This window comes from Bremia lactucae (genome assembly GCF_004359215.1).
Source record: "Bremia lactucae strain SF5 chromosome Unknown BlacSF5_NotPlaced_200_SHOA01000120.1_2678225bp, whole genome shotgun sequence".
NCBI classification, from domain to species: domain Eukaryota; phylum Oomycota; class Peronosporomycetes; order Peronosporales; family Peronosporaceae; genus Bremia; species Bremia lactucae.
In genome coordinates this window covers 1,164,014-1,178,534 of record NW_027152213.1, presented here as the reverse complement: position 1 = coordinate 1,178,534, position 14,521 = coordinate 1,164,014, and the positions used below count along the sequence as shown (strand labels likewise).

At 47.1% G+C, this 14,521-nt stretch overlaps 3 protein-coding genes across 3 annotated transcripts; 2 read left to right on the top strand and 1 right to left on the bottom strand.

Annotated features, from left to right (window-relative positions):
* Positions 1–3,914: 3,914 nt before the first annotated feature.
* CCR75_000661 (uncharacterized protein) lies at positions 3,915–4,220 on the top strand (the record flags this gene model as incomplete). Its single annotated transcript, XM_067958767.1, has 1 exon — positions 3,915–4,220. One exon carries the CDS (start codon positions 3,915–3,917, stop codon positions 4,218–4,220), a length of 306 nt encoding a protein of 101 aa, XP_067814334.1.
* A 6,092-nt stretch (positions 4,221–10,312) lies between these two features.
* CCR75_000662 (uncharacterized protein) lies at positions 10,313–11,478 on the top strand (the record flags this gene model as incomplete). Its single annotated transcript, XM_067958768.1, has 5 exons — positions 10,313–10,402; positions 10,500–10,575; positions 10,638–10,692; positions 10,752–11,043; positions 11,120–11,478. 5 exons carry the CDS (start codon positions 10,313–10,315, stop codon positions 11,195–11,197), a joined length of 591 nt encoding a protein of 196 aa, XP_067814618.1. The 3' UTR covers positions 11,198–11,478.
* Positions 11,479–11,887: 409 nt separating this feature from the next.
* Positions 11,888–13,919, bottom strand: CCR75_000663 (uncharacterized protein). The gene is made up of 6 exons (XM_067958769.1): positions 13,423–13,919; positions 13,262–13,360; positions 12,761–13,194; positions 12,605–12,685; positions 12,273–12,536; positions 11,888–12,206 (listed from the first exon to the last, which is right to left on the bottom strand). The coding sequence occupies exons 1-6, from the start codon at positions 13,810–13,812 to the stop codon at positions 12,086–12,088; spliced, it is 1,389 nt and encodes a 462-aa protein (XP_067814617.1). The 5' UTR covers positions 13,813–13,919; the 3' UTR covers positions 11,888–12,085.
* Between the last annotated feature and the right edge of the window lie 602 nt (positions 13,920–14,521).

Genomic DNA, 14,521 nt, shown 5'->3' with positions numbered 1-14,521 from the left:
GTTGTACTAACGACCGTACCACAAGTGAGGCCATCGCACTCACTCGTAGTACATCCACACGCTTGTGGACGCTCCAAGACGTTCATCAGATGGCCATCTGATGAACAAGTGGCAGGCATCTTTACGGATCGATGCTGCCAGCTGATCCTTGGCTCGTATTTTCTGAGCCAAGGTAAACCTAGGATGACATCAAATTTGTCATCCAAATCCAGTACGATGAAATCATCATCATACTGTAAATCTCTTAACGTGTAGTGAAATTTCACTACGCGTTTCATTACTGTTATCGATGCGCCTGTCGCTAGACGCACCGTCATCCTCGTTGGAGGGATGTCGCACTCAACATATTTGAGCCCACGACCCTCTAGTGACAGGCGACGAATAAAGTTATTCGACACTACGCAGTCCACTAGGGCTCTGAGTGACAAGTCATTTGTCACTTCTAACTTCAAGGTGATGTGGGATACCTCATCATTAAGTGCAGAGACACATAACGATTGTGTGTCTGGAGCAACTTTAGTCAAGAGATTTGCAAATTCTCTTGAGGTTGCTGGATCATAGGGCGTTGCGCCCCTACTAACCCGACCGTATTCTGGCGGTCCGCCTCGCTGTTGCGATTTCGCAACAACGTCGGACCCGCGACCGTTGCCCTTTTTGGCATCAGTCCAAAATTACGTTCAGTACCTTTCGGTGCTGGGCGTGGGACACTATACTCATGAGCGTAGTGTCCTAATTTCTGGCAGCGATGGCATTTCTGCGATCGCTTATTGTTCAGAAAGCGTTGTCTCTCGCTTTCGACATAAGAGAGGTCCATAGGTTCTGGACCTCCAAGCTCGTGTCGTCTTGGAGGACGATGCGATGACGAACTAGCTTGAGCCTGTATCAACCTAAAGATCTCCTATTCCGCAACGGATATTGCTCCTTCAAGCGTATTCAGTTCCAAGCGGAACAGATGGGTCTTTACGGGACCATCCGTAAGATCTTGCATGAACACCGTAATCAACGTGTGTTCATGGACAGGGTTATTTGTTATACAACTCGCTCAGAGTCGTATATGCTGGGCATAAGCGTGAAAATCACGCTTGCCTTGTTTCAGCTTCAAAAGCTCTGATCGAGCTCTGTTCCCAGCCCTAGGCAGCTTAAACGTCTGTTCGGGCCGGGCTTTAAAAGCTTCTAGCGAGCCAAATCCATATGAGTTGCTGAGTTGCGCAACTTGAGGCCTAGTGCGCATGTATGTGCGATGAAAGATAAATGTACCTGTGGTCGGGTTGTTGGCTTTGTGGTGTAGTGGTGTGATTCTTGCTTAGGGTGCGAGAGGTCCCGGATTCGATCTCCGGCAAGGCCCTGTTCTTGCTTGCCATTTGAAAATACGCCCTCTTTCGTTTTTTCAGGCTGACGCATCTGCCCAAGTTTTTGGCACGACCTGCCAAATTTGACTGGGCGAATGCGACTTGCATTTGCTCGTCGACGATGTGACGCGTCCTTATAGCATCGTCCAACTCGACAAACCATCTCAAGAGGGAGTCTTCTTCGACTCCCCTATACTTAGAGATGTCAATCTTTTAAGTTTCGAGACGACCCGTTTGCGTCATCCCAGGTACAGGGGTCTGTACCTGCTGTAACCTCATCAGTTCTGCGTGTTGAGAGCCTTGCTGATTAAGAAAGGCTACTTTTTCCTTCATCTCGTCACGTTCATGTTGTTCGAACTTGGCGATGGCTGAATGGAGGACATCTCTGTCCAAAGCGGACAGCATGGCCAGGATGGCATCATTTCCTACGGTCGAACTAATTCGTTCGACCGTACTTCTTTCTTTGTCATTCAGAAAGGAGTAGCTATCACGCGAATGGTGATGCGTATTTCCATTATCATCTAATATTTCCATGTTAGATGACGGAACTGTGGTCCTTGGACGGAAAGTGCTACCAGGTGTAACGGGGCACTGCCGACTTGTACTGCTTCAGTACAAGTCCACTTCGCACTGCTTCAGTGCGAGTGGTGCCTCACGTCACTTCACGTACACTAGTACGTGCAGAGGAAGACTCTCTTTAAAACACTTGCTATAAAGAGGGTTAAAAGTAAGCTGTATTTATTATAGTTAAGTTCTTCTGTTTTCTATCTTATATACTTACTTACTTAAATACTAATACTTAACATGTAGTAAAATTTTATCTGTCTCTCTCTTTAATTCCCTGAGCATGGAATTCGTGCCTGGATTTCCAGCGGGGCGCAGGGTCGCAACGACGCATTAGTGATCATGGACAGGTTTAGTAAGATGTTGCATCTTGCTTCTGGTGCTGCTTCCAATTCGGCCATAGAAAACTGCGGCTTTCTTCGTCAACATGGTATTTGACATCATAGCATACCTGCCACGATTTTATCCGATCAGATATCTCGATTCACGACCACATTTTGGTCGCGGCCGTTCGAAATTCTCGGCACCCGTCTAATAATGTCAACCTCCGCACACCTAGAAATGGGCAGACAGACTGAGAGAGTCAACCGCGCATTGGAGGACGTGTTGGGCAGTAACGCTACTTCATTTACGTCACGGAGGAGTTCCTCCCCATGACCAATTTCGCTTTGAACAACGCGACCGAATTGACTCCCTTCTATGTAATTAACGCACGACTCCCGCGGGCACCAGCTCTTCTTGGCTTGACCGGTTCTTCTACTCTTGTTGAAGGAGGAACACCGGATTGTTAGGTGTGAAAGAAAGTTTTGCGAAAGCAATTTAGCGATTAATTGCGCGTTGCGCATTCACGCACCCAGTTCCAGATGCACCTGTTGCGGCAACTCGGTAGGGGGCTGACTCCATTATTAATCATCGTGCTGTCCAATTCTTTCCATCGTCGCGTTGCCACTTGCCTCCGGGTGTTCCGATGTGACAACTTCTCCGCCAATGTTCCCTTTATCGAAAAAGGCAATTTATGACTTCGAAACCAAACATCAGTCGGTCGCGCAATTCGGGCATGACGCTATCGGTACCGGTCGTCAAACAGAGGGCGTCCGCAGACCAGTGCGAACGCAAGAACCTCGTGAATTTTAAGGTTGGTGATTTTGTGCTGTTATCGACATCGGGGATTCAAGATGCATCAGTGACGAACTCGGTGTATTAAAAGTGGCACCGCGGTATTTTGGTCCCTTTAAAGTTACTAAGGTGATAGAGGGTGCCTACGAGCTAAACATTTCTTCGTCTATGCGTCTATATCTCACCTTCTACGCTCGTCGCCTCAAGCGTAACTGGCCGGCGGTCCTCCCGTCGGAGATGGATCAGGAGCGGGTGCGTAGCACGGTCTCCTGTGACACGGAAATCTTAGTCGATCGGGCTGGTGAAGCCCCACGCAACACCGCGTTGGCTTGGCGAAGAGAAACGTTTGATTGTTCCAAATGATCCAGGCGTCGCAACAATATTTGTAATTGGGGACAAAGCCTCTTTAGCGAGAGTCTCTGCAGCTTTCGTTAGCTCACGTGCTTGGCTGGCATCATCAACAACAAATATCATCCGACGATCCACAGCTTGGAGTTGTTCCTCGATCGAAACATCTGGATTCGGCACCGTGTCTATCAAACTTCGGCACCTCGGGCGACGTTCCTGCGCAACGCTCCTCCTCCGCTAGTTGATAGTGCTAGGAATCGACGCTGGCTTGTCGTACGTATCTTGAACATCGTAACTCGCCACAGCTGGGTCGTGGCGCTGCTCGAGTTCGGTTAAGTGCTGTCCCGAAAACGCCGCACTATCGCGCTCGCTGGCTCAGTAGTCCTCTGGACAGCAATTCATGGGAACCTTTCGCACCCTTTTCGCGGACATTCCGGATATCGTCACCAACTATGACAGCGAGGCGAGTGGATCGTGGATGTGAGTCCTCCAGCATTGCGAGTGTGTGAGTGCTAGTGCCAAGCACACACACTCGCAATGCTGGAGGACTCGCAGATCGCGAACGAGTTGGGATCGGTACAGAGCTCCTTATATTCTCCACGATCGTCAGAGTCCGCCTATGCGCCCTACAGTTCATCGCGATTTCTCTTATACCTCCTATCCAAGTATACTCTTCTTCCGACAACGGATAGTCATCGAGAATTGTCACTCATTGAGCGCGGCTTGGCCGCGCTATGCCGTTTCGTTCGCGGCTCCGACAACATTCCCGCCAGTGTACAGTGCAAGCAGCTCAAACATCAAGACAGCTCGGATACGACTTCGCGGGTTTCGTCGAGGCCATAGCATCGGCGTCGCTGCTCGCGCAACGGTTCAAGTTCGGCGACGGACGTTTCGGTGGACTTGGACGAATGCAGTCCAAGACTCGTCCAGCGAAGCCTGCGTCACGGCACTTGTAGCCGAGGTGGGCTTGCTTTGTGTATGACGTCACCGCCACCACATCCTGCGTATCTCTTCATCACCACGCGAGCGTTCAATGCCGCTGCAGTCGTACAATTCCAAGACGCGAAGACTCTCCGCGTAGGAGCGCAGATTGTTAGGCACCGATCTATTGGCCGGGTGACTGGGCTTGGATGCTGTTGCTGTTCATAATCGTGTGATTCTTCGATATGTTTACCACATGTGCTATCTTGTGAGGAGATGGTGTAACGGTGTGTATCGTTATGCAGCATGCTAGTGCGATCTAGCGAGTCTCGCTTAAGGATCATTCGCTGAGTACACAATAATACATAATTAGGTATGCGCTGTACCCAAGATAGCGGACGCAGCGCGTCGTATATCTTTACGCTGATAAGTGGGGTTCATATTCATTTTCAGCCAGTAAAATTTCGACCTTTATTTGAGTGGCTTTCTAAGTAGATGAAAACTAATTAAAAAATGAGAGATGAAATTAACCTTAAACGCGCGCTCTGTCACGCTTCTTACTCTTAACACCTAAATAGGGACTATTCGATTCATAGGGACTGAAACAGCTATGATCCCAAGGTTAACAAATTCTTCCACCTCTTTGCTCTATACGCGAGGCGATGTGTACTTCGACATCTAATGGTGAGTTTAAAAACTCGGTTTTATTATTCGGCGAGCGATTACGTATCACTCCACGTGCATTAAACGGGCCTATGCCTTGGCGTATCGCAAACAATGTCAATTTTGACATTCAGTGTGGTGCCATAACGGCCGACCTTACTCGGTGGATTGCACCTGCCACTTTACGTGCTTCGTAGAGATTTCACACCCTCAAAATTTCGGCCCTAGACCCACAATGCTTTCAGCATTTAGTGATTCGTCATCATAATGAGTGTCACTCGATGGAATTTGTGCTGTTTCACAAACAGTCAATGAGCCACGCTCGAGCCGAATGCTTACATCATTGCAGTTAACAAACTCATACATTACGGTACAGCACACTGACACTTTCCATCAGTGGATCGAGCAAACAGCGCTTTTGCTGTCTTGCAAACGTACACGGGCTAACCCCTTCGCAGAATTGTCGCTCTGCCCTGGGGCGACTGCAGGCGGGTTCATAACTTGCCAAAGTTTTGTATGAAACCTTGTGCGTTGCGTAGGCCTTACATCAATTCCATGGTTCATGGCGTTCAAGCCAGCCATACCAAATATTATATCATACCTCGAATCTAATCAAGGACAAGACAGCATTACATGCTGTCAAAGTCCAAAATCTTTATACCTTAGTTCAACGGCTTCAGGCACGGCGACACGAGTGCTAGTCGCTAAGCGAACAGATATCGAATTACCTTCATGCGCTCGAAGACTCGGCATATCGCTGACTCCCTTTAGGGCGAACATAGTTACAAGACGCTGTTAAGTGGCCTGTGCGAATAACAAGCGCAGATTTTGGTGGGGCCAAGCCCTGTTTATCCTTACATTCAAGAGGTGCGACAGAGCCTAATTTTATCTCGTCGGGTACCACGCGCCAACGAGAATTGGCGCTTTCCTGCACCGTGCCAGATTTCTGGTGTGATGCGGGAAGATTGCTCTTTCGAGCTTTTTGCAGGTTGCGCAATTGACACACCGGATGCAATTACCCAGTGATACCGCACACGAAATATCCACGGATGTTTCGTTGCTGTTTCACAGCTTGAATCTTCTTCTTCTACATGGCCGAGGTTTATTTATTATGGTATATTAGATAATCGTAGATGCGCCGAGCAAGCGTGATAGACTAGCGTGCCGTAGCGAGCGGCCTATAGTTAAGCTCAGCATATAACGCAACATTAACAGTCGCTATGATTTTACCGGGTGGACTTAAAAACTTCCGTTCTGGCCACGCCCGTACTAGGAGCTTCCATAAAATGGTTACTAGAACCGCTTTTGACAATGGCTCAAGCTTAAAAGCAACAATAAGAGTTTGCAAACTCTAGGAAATAGTTTTTCTGGTCTTGTCTCCCCTAACGGAAAGAAAAGAAGCGTGAGCGCACGCGATTAGCCTGACTAAATGGGGCAAGCATGCGAGAAAATTGCTGTTTTAGCGTGTCCCACTTGGGAAAAGCGACGTATACAGACTTTATGTGTATGAGAACCATCCTCTGGCTCTTCTTCCGAGTTGGAGATGGCCATGCTATCTCGCTGTTACTCTGTTTTGAGTATAGCCGAGGTCATGGCCATTTTACCCTCTCCAATCCAGGAAAGGAGGGTTTCTCCGTGTTTGCCCTCATATGTCTTAAGAAAAGAGGGTGGGGAGCCTTACGCTACTGGAACGCACCGACCCGACAAGGATGACGCTAAATAGTCATGATTTTGTCTAATAAGAGTGAGGTCGAAGTGCATGAAGGCGCCGAGCCGACCTCTGGCCCTGAGACATTTGCTCCTGCCCAACCGAGGCTTTAAGTTATTAAAACGCTAAGAGGTTCGGAATAGATTGACTATCACAGAGGACCAGTCTATAAGGACATAGGAGTAGATTGCTGACTAGTGCTACCAGGTGTAGTGGAGTGACATCGCTCCTTAAGTCAGAGAAAGACGTATCGATTCAAAGAGCGGTTTCGTTCTATAGACATAATTAGTAAACAACCCCAAGAGTTGTAAAAGTTCGTAGAGCTTATTGAGTCCGGGTCAAGGGACTGAGTGATTTGCAGAATCGAATGGCAGATAGTGCCCGAAAGTATGCACATTAGTAAGACTGTTTTAGTCCGTACATGGCTTGCTAGAGTCTTAGCACGAACAGTCTTTTATCATTCACGCCGAGGTTTTAAAACATCTCGGAGCTCTTAAGTCATCTTCCTTTTCGGCTTTGACGCGAGCGCTTGGCACACCACCGTGCCGCGCGTATGCCCCAGATCGCAAGTACCACATTGCCGGATATCTACTTCATCACAGCCGAGGACGTATAGGTATATCCGACACCACACAATACTTGGTGCCAGGTTCTAGATCAATATCGTGCCCGATGCCCCTATATGCAGGTAGGCGGCGCGGCACTTCTTCTGGGAACACATCACGATTGTTCCACAGAATCTCAAAAAACGGGCTGTCTGCTCAAGGCTGGAATGCCTTAAGAGACAGTCCGATTTGTTTCTTTTTGTCCTTTTCTAGGACGCTCTGGTGCATTGTAGACGACGCGCAACAGTCCACAAAAATCTCTTCTGGAACTGGTGCGACTACCTCTTGGATCTTTCTATCCTTAAGTTCGGACAGGAACAGATCCCACGACATCTCCCGGAGATTTTCTATCTCCTCAACGGAATTCAAGACGTGCTGGAGCACCTCGACTGAAGATGCCTCCACCATTTTTTCTTCGACGGCCTCGACCACCTCTTTCGAAGGCCCGTCTCTTTTTACCGGGACTGATCCAAAGGTCATTCGTTTTGACGTGCCTTTGATCATACTTTTCTGTCAGGTACGTTTTTCGTGTCGCCACGACCTTTGACGGGGAAGAGGGTGCCGTTGCGTTCTCGGCTAACGCACCCCTTCCAACCGCACCAGGCTTTAGGCTCTGTGCCGGTTCTTGCGATGTTTGACTTCTTGTCAGCTCGCTGTCTACTGCCACAGGCTCTCGGCTCTGTGCAGGACCATTGGACGCGTGACTACTTGTCATCGTGTTTTTCACTGCACCAGTCTCGCCGAGCTGGGTTGGACTTGTTGACGTCTGACGCCCTGCCAATGCACCCTCAACTGCGTTGTACACGACAGTAGTTGCATATGCCTCTCGCAGGAGCACATCCTTTCCGGTGTCCTGCGTAGAGTAAGCAACTTTGCGTGTACGCCAATCTACCCATGGTTGATGTCTTGCCAACCATGGCATGCGTAGGATGAGGTCATACGGACTCTGCATGCCTAGCACTGTGAGCTTCTCTCGACAGATGAAATCACTAAAGCTGAAGGCGAGTTCAACTTGGACGCCATCAGACTTAACGAGCGCGCCGTTCGCTAAACGAACGGTCGCCTCTTCTCGCTTGCCATCCTGGCAAAGCGACTCATACATCGCCGGCCTCGTTCTTAGAGCCGCAAGTTTTAAAAAATTCTTTGATGCACCTGAATCCACGAGAAGGGTCATCACATGGACATAGCCTCGTACTCAAGCGCTATTGACCAGCACGGTTGAGGTCCGAATCTTCGAGACCTCTGGGACTGTGCTACGCATTTTTGATAACTCTGAACTTAGAAGTAGCTTCACAGTCCGCGTCAGTAGCCCCCCTACTGCGCTTCTGCATTTCTGAACCCTCAGCGGTTGATGCCTAACTCACGCGTCTTGCACGCTGGTTCTTGCCATCACCTTCGGGTAGGGAGTCCTCTTGCTAGGAGGCTTTGCCCCAGCAGGGACTCTGGCATAGCACCGAACGATCATATAGCCGCGCTTGCCGCACTTGTAGCAGACTACGTCTGCATTGCCCAACTCCATGGGAGTGGCATCCGACCTCTAGGCCGACGGCTTATACCAAGCAGTCGCTGAGGCACTGTTGAAGGATTGCTCCTCAATTAAGGCATTTTGATTTGCCTCTTCCATCGGCGACGGCGCCTTTCTAAAAAAAGGCATGTCACGATGGGCCGTGCCGCATTCCGGTATCGGACCCACAGTAACGGACGCCGACAGCGAGCGCATCTCCTGCACATATTCTAGCAAGGATCGCTTCGCCTGTCGCGCTTCAAAGAAGCGCGCCTTAAGCAACACTTCGCTGTTCGGCGGCTGATATATGGCAAATTTTTGTCTAAATGATCGCATATGAAGGAAACGCCTTATCATCCGCCATAAGCGCCGAGTACGCCCACTCTGAGGCCTTCCATCGCGCAAATGCGACATGGCATACGACACCATTCGAGTGTCGTCCTCGATGAGCTGCGCCATACCGCATTGCACCACGGCTAACAACCAGTGCACAATCGTGTGCGCTGCAGTTCCATCAAACTTAGGCGAGTCCATCCGAATGGGCCTCGGCTGATGCGGCCGGGCAGAGAGAATCTCAACAGTCCTGTTAAAAGCCTCGCTTCAGGCCTGCTCACGCCTAAGCTCATCCTGAGTCTTAGTGACGGAGTCCGCCGCGGCGTAGCTCTGTGCCTCGGACGCGGCCCTTCGCTGTCCAAGCACGAACGACTTAAACGGCTACGACTGAGCAACATGTTGCTCAGGATGACTGCCCAAGAGTCGGGTGCGCCAAGTGCTCTGCCACCTCCCGATGATGTTCGGAGAGGTGGGGGAAATGAGCCCCCCAATCGATATTCAGGCTCATCCTCACTAACACACCCAACGAAGTTTGTACCCTAGGCTAATTTTCGTCACGGAAGCGGTAATTCGACTTCAGTGCGCACTTGTAAGCTAGGAAGAAGTTTTAAGACTTATTTATATTTAATCAAAAACCTTCTATCTAATTAATAATCCACCTCTGTAGATGTGCAGCCCTACATTGCGAGCGTTTTCGGATGACGCTAGCCGTCATCCCTTTCTAATGCGAATGCACCTATGTGCATCACATACACAAGGGTGGGACACTATGTGAACCACACCCGATTGGCCCTTCACTGACCATCCCTTGAAGTACACCAAGTGCACTTAACGGGTTTGTGTAACAAAGGGCAACTTTAGCCCGTAACACTCACACACAGAAATCACGTAAATTTGGGCCTAATGTCGAAAGCCGCTAGCGCTGGGTTTCGCGAATTTTGCGGCGGTGTGCAACACGCCGTGTCCCTTCACCAGATCCTTCTATTCTATGTTCAATCGCGCCTCGTTTGTGTGTCAAGCCTGAAGGTGAGAGCGTCCAAATTGTGTTCTATTGCAACAACAATCCCAAATCAGATTTCTTTGCCCGTTTAGTGCTTTGTTCTGAATGGCCTGATTTTTTTGGGGAGCATTTACTTTTTCGACAAAGCAGTCATTCCTGTGATCCACATGTTTGGAGAGCTACTGTACCGTTCATTTTCCTATGGGTGGGTTATCCACGCTTACATTAATGTGTAATCTAACTCTTGATGGCTGTAGCACTGCAACTGAAGTTGATGATGTGCGGGATCGGGTGGATGGTTTCGTATTTTTACTATACCAGGTAGACAATGACAATAAGATCTCTGATCTCAGTTTCTGCAGACTTGTGATATTTTTATTTATCGTAGGTGCTGTGGATGTATCCGATTTACTGCATCAGTTTCATTCTGAATACAATTTGGTACCAAGAAATTGCCGACGATGGTACATAGAGCTTTCTTCAATGCATGTGACTTAAAATATTTTACGAAGATTATTCTGATTAGCATACGTGCAGCTTCATGGCAAGCCGTCGCCGACCCCAGTGTCCGACATGATACGGTAAATACTGAAAAAGGTCAATATTTTTTCGAGATTCTAATTATTGACTGCTTTTCAAGCGATGAGCTATATCGTGCAATCCTTGTGGCCTTTTTTCTTTTGCAGACGGTTTTGTCGTACTTGATCCCAGTCATCGGTCCTGCGACGAGTTTCATTCATCTAAGCTGGCTGTATGCACTCTATTGCTTTGAGTACAAATGGTCCCTCGCTGGATGGAGTCTTGAGCGAAGACTGGCACATCTGGAGCAAAATTGGGCTTATTTTGCAGGTTTTGGAAGCCCTTTTACTCTGGCTACATTCTTCGTGCCAAATTTTGTGAGCAAGGGCATATTTGCACTGCTCTTTCCGGTGGTATGTTGTATTTTAGTCTTACTTCTAGATCAAAATCAACTTTCAGTTTATTGACTGCGAATGTGAATGTTTTTAGTTTATGCTGCTAGCGATAGCATGTGACCCTATTTCTGAAGGCAATGAAGCATTCAAGAAACTACCAATCTTTCAGTAAGTTGAGCTTTCAGGCCTTGCTCACGTACAAAATATCGTATTAAAATGCCAACATGCACACTGGATACAGCTTTTCGCGGTGGTGGACTTTGCAGTTGCTTCGTCGAATCGGAAAATCAACTGGGTTGAAGACGAAAAAGCAGAGAGCGGTAAATAAACAAAAGCGAATCGAAAGAAGCTGAAGGACATGAACACATGAGATTTCATCGCAGTGGCCTTGCATTTGCTAGTTTACGAGACGATAATGGATAAAAAAAATAATAAATTGAGCGTTGTATCGATTGCTTTGTGTACAATCAACTGTGTTAAGGCACTTTAAGAGCGTGCGAGAGGGCCAAAGTGAAAAGCTTTTAAGTTTAATAATAATGCTTGGTATTATTATAAACTACGATCTTGTTCATTACATATTCACATATATTTTCATATCTCTCGCGCAATCAACTTGCGTGTTATCAACTTTGCTGCATGGTACGTGCGTTCGGTAAAAGAAGTTCAAGCTGAATAGCACCACAGCTTTCTCACTAGCGCCAAGATTTAATTTGGTGTGTTTATTGCTAATAGCTCATGCCGGCACCACACATGTCTTAGTCTTCTCAATCAATTTTTCGGAACGCTGGTATCAAATATCCCGTAACCTCTATCTTTAGAGAGCTAGCTCATTACACTACCAAAGTATGTATAGAATAGTAAATAAAAAAGAAATAGTGGCATTACATACATTAAGCAAACAATCCTTAATCAACATGCTTCCAAGGAAGCTGACGATCCACTCGTTACATCCTCCAGATCCGCAACTGTTTGCTAACGATCCTTCATGCGGCCTCTCCGCAATGCGCGAATAAGTCAAAAAGTACGGAAGTTTTCTAAAATATGCATGCTCATGAAATAGTTACAGGAACTGTCGTGAAATTGTCGGTGCAGTGAACTTCGAATTAATCTGTTTCGCCGCCGAGATCATGCGCTCAGCGTCATCTTGAGACATTCCTCGGCGAGCCGTTAGATCGCGCTCCCTATATCAAGATAGCAAGGCCGTTAAAGACCTAAGGTTTATATGTGCAAAAGCACTTTCACAATACCTGTTCCATCCATTAATTATCTGACTACGTCCGGCTTCAAGTTTTGCCTGCTCGGCTTGCTTGCGCTGATGTTGCTCTAACAATGAAGGGCCACGGGATTTTAGCAATTGTTCCATTTGCTTGCGCATTTCTTCATCTTGCTTCGGATTTGCAACTGGAAGGATCGATTCGTTTACGATTGACTGTGCTGTGGCAGAGGTTCCAATAGATCTAGCAGCTGAATCACTTGATGCATTTTCTTGGCGAACGTAGCCAAGTAGCTCCCTACAAAAAATAGGCAAGGGTGTGATCAATCTCTTGCAGTACAACAGTCTAAGACACTTCTTTTGTACATGTCAAGCTTAGCGCGATTCGCACGTTCCCTTTCTTCCGGTAAATCGAACCATGTCTTATCCACTGCCGCAGGATCCTTACTAGAAGATGACACGTACAGAAGTCAGCATGCGCACTTTTCGACAGCTGGAGCTCATTGTTAGTTTAAGCCTTACCTTCGAAATGCAACGGATTTGCCAGTTAACAACTTGCTCTGTGGCCCGAGAGCATCCTGTAATGTAGAGTTTTCAAACATCATGGTCATCCATGCTTCTCGCCTCATTGGCGTATTTCCTGCCTCTTTGACCGCTAAACCTCTGTCACCAGCACGTGCAAGTTTCCACTGTTCCGTCTCTAGCAGATTTGCCTGCTGTGCCATCTTCAGCTCTGTGCTTTCATCTGCTGCGCGGAACCCCTTCATACCAGGTAGTGCTGGACCCATAAAGTCCTCTTCATCATCACTCTGAACACCAGTATTCGAAATTCTTACTAAAACAGAAGGCAGTGCTGGACCAATGGGCAAGTCCCGTTTTATCGGTCTATGTATCGTTGATGTGTCTTCAGCTTTAGCTGGTTTTAATTTAGTATTCTCGTACTCTTTTGCTCCTAGCTGAAGCGGTACCAAAATTTGTAAGAATGACCTTTTGCATGATCCGTTCAATCCTGAATTAACCGACCTTATCACTGTCTGCAGTCAGCATATGTTTCAATACGTTCATAAGACTGGGCTCTTCCTCATTCTTCTTCTTAGCAAATGCCCCTTTCGGCTCTTTTAGCTGAGCCATTTCTCATCGGTCAGAATTGTGTTCGACATCGTCACAATATAGTATTGACAAACCTTTATTAGTCCAAGCAAAGGGAAGAGGTCTTTGAGCTTATGACGGATACGCCGGTTCTTAATGCCCCCGATAACGGCAATTTCTCCATCGTCCAGCATCTGCATTAATGTTAGCAGGTCATTAACTAACTCTGGTGTCTCCGTAAGTAGCTCGCACAGCACTTTCCTGGCCCGAATGAAGTCTGGGACAGGAGCATATTCGTTCTCGCCGTCATTCTCACTGCCGTGAGCGCTTTCTCTGTGGCGCCGATGAATCTTTTGCGTGTTGTACTTGTGTTGTTTGTGTTGTTTGTGTCGTTTCTTCTTGAAGTCATTGCAGTTCCGCTTGTGCCGCTTGCGCTTAATCGTATCGTCATCATTTTGCCGCTTAAGCCGCTTGTTCTCAGCCATACCGGCGTTTGCTTGTGCTAAAAGTGTGGCACTCAAATTTTACTGTTTGGTAGCTTCGCGTTCGCAATAAATTAGTGGACCTTGTCGAGATATCACCCAATGCCGAGCCCCCGGTTGAATGTTACAGTTTGAAGAAACATTTTACCATTTTAGCAAAACGACATTGCCGGCGGCCGAAATCTATTATAAATTAGCAAGGGTAATTTTTTAGATTTAAACAATTAGAAAAAGTGCAGTTCCCATTTTTGATGTTAAAGCGCCTAGTGCCTTCCTAAGGCTTGCGCATTGATCTGTGAGAGACAGAAGCCTTTCTAAGGTACATACTCTCGGGCGCTAGTTGCCACTGGTTCTACGAACCCCTGAATTCCTTGAATTAATATTCATTGACTTTAATTATAACGGGGTGTATCGCTACATGGAATTAACACTTCAAGGCTGTTAATTAATATATTATCTAAAAGGTAGATAATATTTGCAGGATATTACTTTATATAGTAATGTTCAGAATTCTTATCCATAAATAGGTATAGACCATTATATCTATTTATTCCGCAGACTAATCAGCTGTAGGAGTAATCAAAGAGAGAGTTACAGATAAGATAGAGATAAGAATTCAATTACATGTTTAGTATTAGATTATAATTAAGTTAGAAATTACAAGATAGAAAGAGAGACACTTAATTATATTAATACAGTTTTCATTTGACCC

Bases quoted from the DNA above. Each gene is read 5' to 3' on its own strand.
- CCR75_000663 (XM_067958769.1), bottom strand. From the start codon at position 13,812: ATGGCTGAGAACAAGCGGCTTAAGCGGCAAAATGATGACGATACGATT. The intron at 12,686-12,760 runs GTAAGGCTTAAA...GTCATCTTCTAG, and splicing joins AAATCCGTTGCATTTCGAAG to TAAGGATCCTGCGGCAGTGG. The intron at 12,537-12,604 runs GTACAAAAGAAG...TATTTTTTGTAG, and splicing joins AATCGCGCTAAGCTTGACAT to GGAGCTACTTGGCTACGTTC.